General features: G+C 38.5%; 1 protein-coding gene across 1 annotated transcript in view; it reads right to left on the bottom strand.

Annotated features, from left to right (window-relative positions):
* arid5b (AT-rich interaction domain 5B) overlaps positions 1–14,313 on the bottom strand; it is a 76,310-nt gene that overhangs the window by 28,933 nt on the left and 33,064 nt on the right. Inside the window, exon 4 of the mRNA XM_030748227.1 lies at positions 12,980–13,210. Coding sequence (XP_030604087.1) covers positions 12,980–13,210 — 231 coding nt within the window. The remainder of the gene's footprint in view (positions 1–12,979; positions 13,211–14,313) is intronic.

Here is a 14,313-nt window from a genome sequence, read left to right on the forward strand (position 1 = left end):
CCTGTTTTTGCCCATGAATGCATCTGCACCATAAGAAGATATTTTAATACTGCCGTGCCTGAGAGCTATTCTGAATTTAATGAGGAATTATTTGGCTTCTTCCTAGGTATGATAATAGTTACAAGTTACTGTTATTACAAAAACACATCTGAGCTGTGCCAAGCCTTTAAAAACAACAACAAACTCACCTTCCAATTTAACAGAGGGAGAGGAGAGAGAGAAAGAAATAGAAAGCAGTAAACACAGCAAAGCCCAGCAGCAAGAGCAACGATTTCAAATTTTCACTGTGTTTGGTGAGAGTACCTGTATCAGGAACTTGTTCTGACTACTAATACACAGAAAATCACTGTAATACAAGACTATTAGAGCATGGCCTGAGTAAAAAGCAGGGATTAGCCCGACCTGTTTCTAAAAGAGGTCTAACAACAGTCCCCCTGAGGTACAACCGACTCATCCCCAGGTCCTCAACAGTTTCTTGTAAACAGGTCTTTCTTTTCAGCAGCACAGCACCTTGATTGACTCTGCTTGAAGCGCTTTTTAAGGAGCAAGCTTGGCCAAATTACACACACACAGAAGCTTAGCCCATTATTTTTTTTTTTTTTTTTTTTTTTTTTTTTTTTTTTTTTGATGTCTCTATTTCTGTCTGCATAAAATGTTTCTAACCTAATGCAACGGAGGTGAAATGAGGCTCACTTACGATCATGGGAATTTATGTGAAAATTGAAATATTTAACAATATTAATTTGGAGAGAATGTTCATGTTGTTATCTATGTCAAATATTCACTCGCCGGCTTCTAAATGCTCAGCTATGTTTGCCATCTAGCTGCAAATTTGTCTGAGCAAGTAGCATAAAGTGAGTGCAAAGATAGGAAAACTCCTAGGACTGGGTGGGTCACTACTGGTAATCTCCTTTATGTTTCACAGTCTGTTTAATACATGTTAACATGGAATTCTTTTTTTAATTATTATTATTGGTGAAGGCAATCACCAAGGCAAACACATGCCTGCTGAGCAAACACTGATAGACACTATTACATTAAACGGAGGCTGGAGTATATGAAATGTGACGTACTATATAGGCCAGAAGGAATAAACAAAAACAACAATTTCTTTCACCTTATAATCTTGTTCATATATTTATAATTTATATTTAAAGGGAAAAAATAAAAAAGAACTACAAGGCAGAAATGAGGTAGGAAGGAGATGGGAGGATTTCAGTTTTGTTTTCTTTACACTTTACTGGTAAAGATAGCTATTTACAGAGCACAAAGTCATTAAAACAATTTTAAAAAATTCTTTTAAAAAAGGCGTGTTGGTTGTTGAACCAGTCAGGATTGGGTGTATTGAATCCTGTGACTTATTTTGTTGTTGTGAGTCAACATTAACACAACAACCTAAGCCCAAAAACAAGTTTTCACTGGAACTTATCCCACAGCTGGGCTGCCAATTATCCCAAGGACACACAGCCGTGGCTCAAAGATCCCAGTTCAGAATATTTTCCATACTTTTAATTGTTACATACCACAAACTGAATTTCATTCCTCTGTGTCATTATGGGTTGGCTAGAAATCCCCAGAGTAAATGAAACTAAAGCTACCTGCATGGTTTTGGACCACTAGTGGTCAGTGAAAAATCAACCTTGCTCGCTCTAATCTGCATGTTTTTAGTGTGCATATATTCACAATGCAAAGATGGGAATCCATGTGAGATTTTCACCACATCTCCTCTTCTTTTTCAACAACTCTGACATCCCGTTTCACTCTATTTCCCCAATCCTATCATTTCCTATACAAACGCTGCATCATATCGGCTAAAGTCTGTTTTTATTTTCCTCAAAGACGATTCCCCTTTGCTGCCTGACTGACAGCTGTGTGTGCATGCATCATTATCTCCTTCACAGAGCCTGTCTGTTGCCATAGCCTGTGGCAGACCTCAATCACCCAGTATTAGAAATGACTTCGGTTTCTGCAGAGTGCCCTGCTTTTGCCTGCTGCAGGTGATCCACACACATTATATGAGCCAGTCGGATATAGGTGAACTGGAATATCTGTAACTACAGACGTGTTAAATCAGATACTTGTGTTTATCTGATTTAGCCTGCAGAACATGACAAGACATAATCAGATGCTGATAATGTTCCTATTCCAGGAAGCAGAGGTTACAGCGGGCCAATAAATGGAAGAGAAAATTAGAATAAAGCTTAAAAATGAATAAATGCTCTATAAAGAATCCTACACTTACTGAGAAGCAGCTCAGGTCTGAATGTTTAATCAAGAAGGAATAAGTGCCATCTTTTTGTCATGTAAGCTCATCCTTTTATTTTGTGTGGGCAGCTGCAATTTAGTAAATGCTAAACAGGAATATTACAATGTTTAATTTGAATTTAGCTGACGTTTTAAATGCTGGTCAGGTCTGCAGTGTTAGTCTGTGGTTTCAGCATACAGTCAGGTAATAAGATCCACAATAGAGGGCCTATGCTAATGCCTTTATAGACAGTGCACAGTAGATAAATCATGTTTATAGATTGATATCCTCCTCTATGGCCTCTGTGAATATAACAAGATTGCTTCCAATTGCATCTAAATATGAGCTTTACGCATGCAAACACACTGCATAATAAAATACCGCACACACAGATATGGAATAAAAAGAGTCTCGCTTGCCATTTCAAACTACAGCCCACCACACTGGCTATTATCTGCTGTTTATATTCTAATATGTGACTATACTGTAAAATGCTCTTTCTTTGTGTTAATCCTGACAATTTGTCAAATTTAAATCCAGCAGCACTGCGCAGAACACATCAATTCAAAGTTAAATTAATTTTGGCCCCCCCTCCTTCTGCTGCCTGTTTTTGACTTTCTCCCACTCTCCTGCTTCTCCTATCTATTTCTCTTTCCCTTCTCTAATAACTATGTGAGCGGCAGCAAATGTAATTACAAAGGGGTGGGATTGGGGGGGGGGGGGGGGTGCGAATGGGAGGGTATGTGTGTGTGTGCGTGTTTGAGGTGGTGGTGGTGGTGGTGGTGGTGGGGGTTGCTATGCATACACAACAAAACGCAACATTAAAAAGCTATTATCAGAAAAGGGAACATTTTGGCAGATATATGGCGGAGGGCAGCTCCCGCCATATGTTTGCGGAGATGGGGACAACAAGTCAGGTAGTAATTATCAATCATCATCAGGAGAAACTGTCAAAAACGCTAGGCCGTGTACGCTCTGACTAATGTTGCCATGGAGACAAGCCCACATCCGTGTAAGTGTGTGTTTACCAGGACATTAAAAATATTCTCCCATATTTTTATCTCACACTTATAAAATCATGTAAATCATTCTCTTAGCTTGCAGAGTCATGAGGGCTCGGTGTATGTATGTGTGTGTGTGTGTGTGTGTGTGTGTGTGTGTGTGTATGTGTTAAAGATTTCCTGGCAAGTCTCAAGAGATTTTTTCAGGGATAAAACCGAGGAAAAAATTCAGTTAAGGTTATGGTTTTTGGTTGTACACCAATTTCCTTGCCTTCAGGTTTTTGGCATTTTAGGAGTTACAATTAGCAGATGTAAATGGAATATTCTCACCATAGTAATGTAATAAGAAAAATGTGTGTGTATGCGTGTGTGTGTGTGTGTGTGTGTGTGTGTGTATGTGTATTTGCCAGTAATGAGCTCATTTCTGCAACCATGCTGTTGCTGTACACAGACTCTCCATTCAGACTGTCATGTTCATATTTCTCAGCCTAGGAGAGAGGACTTTCTCCCAAACTATCATGACTTTGTCAGTTTAAATTTTACATATTTCACTCTCCCTTTTCTGGTAGCCTACTTCAGCTCCCCTTTTACATGCACTACATGCCTTTCAAATCAAATGTCAGTACTTGCTACACAGGCTATTCATTCCCAGAACAGTGCAAGTGTGACTTTTCGCAAAAATCACACATGAGGAATGTTTCTGGACTGTTTCCAGGCATTTCTATCGACAGCGGTTCCTTCAGATGATGCTTTTCATGTGAACTCAATTCATTACCCTTCCAGAAATCTGGATTTATTTTCACTTAAAACAAGCTCTGAAAATTAAATACATAAGCAAGTAAACATAAAAGCAATTTAAGGGAAACTGGTGTAAGTGCAATATGAATTTTCCTGCTTTATTATGGCAATCATTTGGAAAAAAAGGGGGGGTAGTGTTCTTAATTCATTATTTGTGCGCCGTTGTGCATGCTCCCCCTGGGGAGAAGCAACATTACTCTTTCATCAGATCAAATGAAGCGAAGCCGTGCCGTTCCAGGAAGAGCCAATTAAACAGTTCAAAGAAGTTTATTATTGCGATGGATTATGAAATCATTCTCATCGGATTCATTGGGGTGTGTGTTTCAACAGGGGTGTGAATGTGTGTACTTTAGCACTGCGCAAACTCATAAAGGCTGTCGACTCGAGCTTTCCATTTGCAAAGTAAACAGGGAATTATGTTACAATGTTATACGTTTTATGAGGGAAAACTCACAAACTTAATTTATAGTCAAAATAAGCTGTGAGAACAGGAAGAAGAAAATTTCTTCCTTTACTCCTTCCTTCTTGTCTTTCATTTTATCCACCTCATGTGATTGCCTCATGATGGTAGTGTCACCTGTTAAGTACTTATTAACAGTGGGTTTAATCTTAACCCAGAGCCACTGACTGACACACACACTGAGGAATGCAATGACCTCTGACCCCAGTGAACCAAATAATATGATTTATCTCAAGACCCACATGCACTGTATAACTGTACAAGAAAAAAAACCAGATCTGATATTGGCTCAAATCCAGCGAGGCACAATGCCTTTCTGTGTTGATTTAAACTGTAATAAGTCATAACGCTGTTTTTCCGTCAGGACAAAAACACTACAACACAATAAAAGCTGTAAATATCTGACAAGTGAACATGTCACCTCAGCTTTTTACTGTGCCAAAGTGTTGGCAAGAGCTCTTAATGGCCATTGTTCCAAGAGAGGAAATTAAAAAATAAATCCCATTTTGTAAAGAAATGTTAAGAGCACGCAGAGGGACTGTCCCAAATACACACACCCTGTTGTTTCAAGAGTGGCAAATGTAAAACAGAGTCAAAGTTACATAATGTGGAGGATTTGCTAAAAACGGGATAACCTTCAAACGCTTCCACATCATTGATACTGACAGACTGCAGCAACAACTCAGTAGGAGTGGGGCTTTAAAAAAAATACAGTATTTCAATTTGGCTTTTGGAGGGAGGGAGAGAGAGAGATAGACAGAGGGAGGGAATGGGGGGGAGAGAAAGAGAAGGAGAGATGAAAGGGAGCAGTGGATAAGCTTCAAGGCTTATCCTATTCATTACTGGAGGAAAAAAAAATCATAGCATCGACCTATAAATAAATGAATGCCAGGATAAACACGAAGCCCATACATCAATAAAACATATGTATTCTAATAGATCACGCTCTAGTTACACTTGATGGGATCGAGTCAGCCAATGAGCCCAATCATAGGGACTTTATCATTCTGAAAAGCTACACAGCATTAGGCCGTGGTGATTATAAATAATCATCATTCTCATTACAAAATAGACCAATGGATATTTTCATGTTTGTTCTCTTTTTTTTTCCCCCTTGTTTATATGCTACTGTATTTTAGGGATTCAAATTAATTCTACAATCTCCAAACAAACAAATTAAAAAAACAACAACAAAAAGACAGGACATGCTATCTCCTTTCTTTGTATTTCCTGTTTGGAAAGTACTTGCATATTCATAGAAAAAAAAAATTAACACATTTGTAAACAAATGTCTAAAACAGCAGCCAGCAGAGCCACTGTTTAAGCACTCTCCTTTCCAAGAAACATCTGGGTCACTTTGGAGAAAAGAAAAAAAAAAAAAAATACTGGAAACATCAATCACATTCATAGTGCATAATCCTCACTTTGCTGCCGTCATGTATCAGCAGCGTAACAATGATTTCTGACGTCACTTAAAGTTACACAAGCACCTTTTAGGGAAACAGCCTGCAACAAAAGTCTCCACCCACACAGATATATTGAACACTTAAACCCGACTAAAAGGGTGCATTCAGAAGATGTTTCCACACCAAACTCAGACTCTGTAAACAGTGTTTTTCAGTTACACACATGAGTCAGACTTACTCACTCCAGGTTGCAACATGCTACTCTGTACATTTTTTTACTAGGGAAATTCAGCGGTTGTATCACAACTCACATCTGGAGTTTATGAAAATGCGATTCTCTGTGTGTTGTTTTATCGTGTAAATATCATCTTGCTGGATTTAAACCTTGCTCAGCATTTGACACAAGTATTAATGGAGTAATCATTTAAGCTGATGAATGAGGTCAAGCTGAACTCTTCAGCTCAAGTGTAAAGTAATTAATAAAAGACTTTGCAGTTTAGAAAAAATAAATCACATTCACATTGTGTTAGTTTCTAAGTTTCGAGGAGTTCAAAGAACACTTACATGTGTCTTCATGTGTATATTAAATATAATTTATTTACCAGATTTTTTTCTTTAATTCCTGGAAGCTGACAACATGAAAAAATTTGCGCATACATGTTGCAACACACTTGTTATCGGCAATCATTTGCACTGAGCATTTCATCACTATTATTTTTTCCCCACTGTTAACATCTTGTGGTTCTGCTATTACAAGTAGGAGCCAGTCTAAAGTCATTCTTTTGTGATGCATTCAAAGACACTGCGAAATCCAACATGTGAGAGTTTGCCCCTGCATTCATAAATTACAGAGCTGCTGACGGGAAAATTTAACCTAAAGACAACTGCACAGGAAAAAGAATAATAAGTTTAACTTAGTTTGATTTAAAATTGTTTGTGGCTGGTAACTTTGAAATCTGGGATGTCAGAGTTTCCATAAATGCAGCAAAAAGGGGAGATTTCCAGACAGTCACTCCTGGCAGCTGCAATAACATGTGATGGCAGTGTGAAAATAAAATGGTGACTTAATATTTCACTCTAGGATCACCTGCATAAAAGACACTTTATGCTTCTCTAAACCAATTTTCATTGTCCCTGCATTAAAATCAAATTTATGTTTTTGTTGATACAGACCTCACACTTTATGACAGATTAACAGCTCGTGGATTTCCACTAAAATGATAGCAGCCCTTTACTGTTTTATCAACCATTCAATATTTGATTGATGGTTATTTCTATCATCTTTCTGGAAAATGACTGACTACATTAAAATATAAACATTCAACTATGCAGAGCAGGTGACAGTTTCCCTCTCATTATGCATAAATATTCAGAGCCAGAAGTAGCATGAGTGTAGGGACAAACCCTGGGCGCAAAATGAGGACTGCCCCCATCCTCAGTGGATATAATGTGCTTTAAACTATATGTCACATTTGCTAGTAAATCAAGTGGTACAATACTGAAGTAAGACGTGGGTGTCCTTTCTTCTCTACTAGTCATTTATCCTCCATCAACTGCTTCTCTGAGAAACCTTTGGACTGGAAATAATAGCTCCATATCTCCGATAAGCTTGTTACCCAAAGCCAGATATGTATTTATCTGTTCGACTGCTATATGTGCGGACCTGGTGTGTTACTGATGACACAATAGGGATAATCAGAAAAAATTGTGCCTTATTCAACACAGAAGTCATGCTAATGCTGCTGACGCCACTAGAGGAAAGTGCTTTTAGTTATAATAGCACTGTAGCATTGCCGTGCCGTGCATACCAGACACATTAGATATGATGAAACACAAGCTAAGTATATATTAAAGCTATTTGTGAGTGATTTAGGGCTAATAGTGTAAAATATCCATCTTTCACATCTTAAATCACGTTATTCTTTACACAAGGACATGGCAATGTGCGATGTCATGTGTAAGCGGTCTCTCACCAGATGTTCAGTTTGTTTTTATATACAGTTCGTGTCCTGATTATGAAATGTTGCTATATAGCCACAGCATGTGCTCTGTTCTCCTCTAAAATCCTCCTCTATGGCCTCTGTATACCATGACATATGGACAATGAAAAATTCATGGGCCGTGGTTAACACAAATCTGCAGAGGAGTTAGGAAAACATGAGCTTAGCAAGCAATTTGCCTATTACATTAACAGACGGAGCTGTCGTGGGACGATATTGGCATATGCATATTTCATCTAATCAGATTTCATGTTTAAAGAGCAGTGAGAAAGTGGTTCAAGTTGTGGAAACAATGACATCATGCTGTATGTTCATCTGGTGACTGAGCCCAATCAAGCTAGAAGGACTCAATGTTTTCAAAGATCGTATCTCAAAAAGTGCAGGTTCAGGATTTTAGGCTGTTTGCTTTCTATAGATTAACTTTTTAAATTTTTTTCCCTCAGTGTATATCAGTGTCAGTTCAAATGTTTGTTTGTTTTTTCTGTTACACACAGATGCTGCTGACTCTGACATGCAGAAAACCCCTCTTAAAAGCACACAAAGCTCAACTAAATTCAGCCACAGATGCATTAATCTAGCACACACACACACACACACACACACACACCCCAGTACAAAAATAGACTCTAAAATATTGTGTGTGTGATTGGTGCATCTGGACAACGTTAATATATTGAAGCAATAAATTGTTTTGTTTTTTTATACTCCACCCACCCTGGAGGATTACAAAAAAAAAAAAGGATTCCAAAGGATTGCAATGAAAAATGTTTCTTTTTAATAAAAATCAAATCAGCACTGAGTGAGACATATTTCAAACAAAAACAAACTGAGCTGAGGATGAAATATATAGATTCTGTGCCAAGACCTGGAGAATATAGGACAAATGTGAGAGAGCGAGATGAGGAGGAGGAGGAGGGTAGCTCCTCTCAACTGCTTTGCTTCAAAAGTGATTGCCTCACTAACTCTCAGAATACTGTTGATTTAAGCAATGTGCACACCAGGAGTGTTAGGTTTCTGAGGGGGGGCGGAAAAAGGGAGCAGAGAGGAAGGTCAGCAGTTTGGAAGCATAACTTGAGAATCAGAGAAAACGGGAGAAAAATGTTGCTTGTAATATTTTCCTAAACAGACGGCCATCTTGTTTAAATATATCATATACAGCACCTCTAGGTCGAGCTTACAAATGTTTATGTTATTGCCTTGTAGCACATACAGTGTCCCTGCCAAATTAATGTGAGTAATACTCAACATAACCGTGACAGCTAATAACAAAAACCTGACCCTTGTCATCTGTCATTCAGAGCTATTTCTAGCTATTTATGGCTTTTTTCTCCAGGAATTTTATTCCAGCAGAGTATGTCATCACTCTTAGGTTCATATAAGACATCGTTTTTCTTTTAGTGTGTCAGTATGCACACATTAAGTAAAACTATCTGCACTGGAAAGGTTTAATGCACAACTTATATTTCCTGTTGTACCACTGTGCAGTGTTAATATTACATTCCTTCTGGCAAGAAATTAAATTGGGGACACAAAGTAGCATGGGTATAATCAATCCACGTTGGCAGAGAATGCATGATAATTATAAACAAAATCTGTGTCATTCCCCGCGAGGAAAGCAGCTGCAGGGGTGACAGGCGATGCTGAACATGAATATGGATCACAGGACTAAAGATCTGGTAACTGACGCAACCTCGGTTTTGCTCAAGCTGGCTCAAAAGCAGGGACGCTGGTAGCGACGTGGATGAAAAAAACATGAGAGCACGGACTGAGTCAGATAAAGCACAGTTTCAGATGAATGCCATCGATACACCAGGAATAACTCTGTACTGTTGCCAGCGAGTAAACTCAAAGCAAACACAGAAGAAATTAAAGTCATTGTATAGACAACAGCAGCCCAAGCACGCTAATGTTTCATTATCATCTCCTTAAATACAGATAAATGAGAATGAGAGTACACTAAACATGCTCAAATAAAACAACATATGCTGCTTATTAAATAATCATCCCCTACATGATTATGTTGTACATGCACATATTGTAGTGCTCTGTTGAATCCATAACCAGGATGCCAAGAATAGACTGGATTTCACCACCATCTGATGGCTGCATTTCACAGAGTTCTGTACCAAAAGGCTCGGTGAAACTCTGCAATACCACTTTTTTTTTTTTTTTTTTTTGCCTGAGCCCTCTCGTCTTCCCTGCCCCCTGAGGTAGCTTGACACACTTTCATGAATTAGCCTAGACAAGACGGACAGCTATTACAGCTGCCACAGCAGATTTGGCTGAATCCAAAAGGTCAGAATTAGCATTGAGGGAAGCACAGGAAAAAAAAAAAAAGTCCTAAAATTGTTCCCCAGATCAATCTCAAACATTTTAATATTTCACAGCTGCATAGTATTCCTCCTTACGTGTCCACAGTGCTAGTATTTATCGTAATAAAGTTGGATTTAATATGGCGTTTATAGCCGCTTTTTCATATGGAGCCCATAAATGGGAGAACTTTACTCAGCATCTGTGTATATGTGCAAACACTCATGTGTGTGTGTGTGTGTTTAGGCCTATAAGTAAGACGCCCTTGAGGCTTTAACTCACCTGCCAGAGTGAAGGAAATTACTTAGCTCTGCTGTTTTGAAACAAATCACAATCAAGTCTCCTAGCAGCAATTCAAGCAGAAATAAAACTCGGCTTCAAAACTAGTAAACCCTTAAGTGAAGAACATTAGAAATCTGGTTGCCTTAGTCAAAAAAAATAGTGGAATTCCTTTAGGCTATGAAAATAAACCTTTAGCTTAAATGTGGCTCACAGAGGAATGGTATTATTGAGCCAAGTGAATGAGCAACAGCCGCCACAGGATGTTAGCGTTACTATTCATAACTTATTTTCCTATGCCTAAAACCGTTTTCCCTTCTGGTCTCACCTCTGCTGCTCTCTTAAAATGCAATTACCTACTGGCAAATTTACAGGAAAAGAAAAACAATGACTTTTGACCAGAGGAGTCGTTACTGTGAATGTCAAACCGATGCTGCACAAGAGCTCGCTGAGCAAATGAGCAGAGGAAATATATATAGAGAGAGAGATGAATCACATTATTCCTTTGTTTTAGACTAACTCAGGGTTAATACAATGTGTGGATTCATGAGAGCCCAGGAAGGCGCATTGAATGGCTAACAGACATGTTCCAGCACTTCAAAACTCCTCACCGGAAACACTGAATGCTTTCCATAGGTGTGACTGATGAGGATGTTTGAACAGTAGACACTAAATAAAAACAAATAAACCAAAAGGATCTTGAAAAGCAAAGGCTGAAATGAACCGATTCCTCTTTTAGTTCTAATTCTGCAGTGTAAACTAAAAAAAAGTGCTGATCAAAAGTATATTCAGTTTCAAAGTAAAGGGCAAATAGAGGAAATAAACAAGGAAAGGTGTATGATGAAGACAAATTACAGCTTTGTAAAAAGTAACAAGTAATAAAACACAAATACAGGAATCCTTTTTCTGTTTTACTCTCTTTTAGTTTCTTTCTTTGTTGTTACATTTATTGAATTATAAACCAAGCCAAGTAAGACATTTCCTGGATGAATTTTAGTGAAAATCAAGCATCTCTGAGCACCTTTTATAAAGGATCAGGAGGACTCTATACCAACTTTTTTTGGTCCAATATCAAACTGAAACCTTCAGTACCAATATCAATCCAATCCTCTTTCAAACAACTAAGCTGTCAATGAAAAAAACAGTATACTATATGACAAATATGTCCTAAAAAGCAGGGAACTCTGTCATTTACACTTTTGAGCACACAGAACTTCTGGCATAATTTCTGGTTTGTCAGCGCCATTCAAACATTCATACTTTTATATATTCATTGCATAATAAACTGCACAGTTGCACTCGGCTGTTTTGCTTTTTCTTCCAAGCATAGCTCCATAAACCTGACAAGATGACAGCGCCGGTGACAGGTCTCACTCATGTTCTCGCTAACATTTACTCGACTAACGCTGCCCTGGTGATTGCTCTCTTTATGGCATGTCGCTCAAAGCTTAGTTAAGCATTTACTTGACAGTTAAGGCAAATGGGCTGCATTTAACTTTTTTCTTTTCCCTTCAATATTCAATCCAGTGATTTTGGCAAGTATTGGGCCAATACTGATACCAAGTACTGGCCCAGCTCATTGCTAGTTTTACATTTTCAAGAAAAAAACCAAAATCTTTGTACTTATTTAACAGCTCCAATAGCACTCCAATGATTTAACACCATCATACTACACAGAGAGAAAATAAAATCAATGCGGCAGAGCCAAAGATACCGTCTTATTCTCCTTTGTGCCAAAATCTGGCACCAACATTATCCACAATGCAAATCAGCCACTGACAGTTTGGAAATTTGGGTCTGATACAAAGGAAACACACAGGAAGATAAGCTCAGTTCTTTCTAACTCCACACCCCCAGATGTGTTTTTGTCATTTTTAGACTTCACATTCAACAAGTCAGCTGAAGTGATATCACTTTAATGTTTAAACTCTGTACACTTCCCCAGAAAAACATGCCCTATTGGAAAAAAAAAAATGCCTTGTCAGAAAGCCAAGCAGGGTTGTTTTTCTCAGCTCATTAAATCCTATATTTTTTCATAGCACAACAGTGTTTGGCATGGGAATCAAAATAATTAATTGGTTCTGTTTTCTTTGTCCTCTGATGGACTTCATTTTGATAGGCAGCCCTTAACAAATTAAAATATTAAATGAATTAAAGTACCTTTTCACCATTTCACAATTTTCACACAATGGAACTAAATTACTTGGCCCAAAATGCCATTTTCCCACTAAAAGCAGACTTGAACAAATGGCCTGGGTAACCAAAATGACATAATTGGGAGTTTGAGATGAACCGTACTGTGAGAATGAGTTTTGAGAGCATGCGTATGTTCAAAGTACAGGACATGATGAGTCTGATGTTTCACGGGCCAACACTCAAAATTCCATAAACTGCCACTATAATAGCTGTTGGCATTCAAAATGAGCTAGAATGATAATGTATCTAAAGGCTACGATCAAATCTCTGGCTACCACACTCACCAAACTCATCACAGATGCTCTCGTTCTGCAGCAGGGTGGGGTGTTCGAAGGTGTCACGGCAGTACAGGATCCTCGTGCTCCCACCCAACGCAGCAATGCCGCCCAACGCCAGCACCGTGTGGTCTATGAGCAGAGAGGACGGCTGCTCTCTGAGCCGTGCCAAAACTGAACGGTAACGACAATACTGGGGGTAACTGAGGACTAAAACCTTCCGCCCATCTTCTTCCTGGCCTGAAAAACACAAAGTACAGACAAACAGTTAGAAGGGCCACAGAGATTATACATACTTTCAATTGACACTGAACAGTAGCAATTTTGTTTTTTAAGTGCTCCTGTAAGGGTTGTAGAGAATGGCAGCACTTAATTTTTACAGAACACATCCACTCTTCCATTTCTCTTCAGGTTTTATGACTTTATTCCCTCTCATCGATCATTATTTGGCTACTCTTCTATTCAGGCACATCTACTGCCAGTGTGCTGTGAATACGATAATATCTGTAATCTCAGTTTGCCCTTCTGAAATTTTATTTGATTCACAATAAATCCAAGAAGGATAAATAAGTAAGCCAACAGCACAAACTTTATATTGTATTTTATTTTAATACATTTTCAATAATTCGTGAAAGGCGCCACACCTGCACTGTTTTCAGAAGTAAAACACCTCAATTTCCGTCTCTCTTTCACAACACCTATTCATCCCTCTTGCGACCCGAGCTCTCATCACAGTGATTTCTCTCTGTGTATCAGGAAATGCATCACATTAAGGAAGCAAGATGCTTGAGCGCTGCTGTTTCATTGTGACTTTAAATAGTCTTCATGAAAGTTTCACATCCTTTCTTTGTAGTAATAATACATTTCACCAAACTGACAGGATGCCTTTTCATGAGTACTGTGAAAACATACGATGTTGCTGGGCTGCATGTTCGAAATGCATGACATTCATAGCTGCTTGGGTGACTAGAGGAATGTCAAAACAATTCCAGATGCCTCCTTCTTTTTAATAAGTAAGTTCAAGGCTGGAAATTCTAACACAGCAATTTAAACAAGGCTGGTGTGAATGAATCTTTGTGGGTATCTGTGTACAGCCACTTGCTGTTACGGTTTCCCATCTTGCTTCAAAAGCTACACTCACTGTTTCACTCAGGTAATAGCAAAAACTTCCACAGGAGCCAGACTTTACTTTTGCGTGATTAACATTCCATTTACAGTGTGTAAGTTTGACTAATGCATTATCACCTGTGACAACTGACTGGCAGAGAAACCGCTACTGTTATTTGGAGAACGTCAGGAAAGGAAGTGCACACTGAGCTGACACAATAAACCGCCATAAAAAC

This window comes from Archocentrus centrarchus, chromosome 15 (genome assembly GCF_007364275.1).
Source record: "Archocentrus centrarchus isolate MPI-CPG fArcCen1 chromosome 15, fArcCen1, whole genome shotgun sequence".
Classification (NCBI taxonomy): Eukaryota; Metazoa; Chordata; class Actinopteri; order Cichliformes; family Cichlidae; genus Archocentrus; species Archocentrus centrarchus.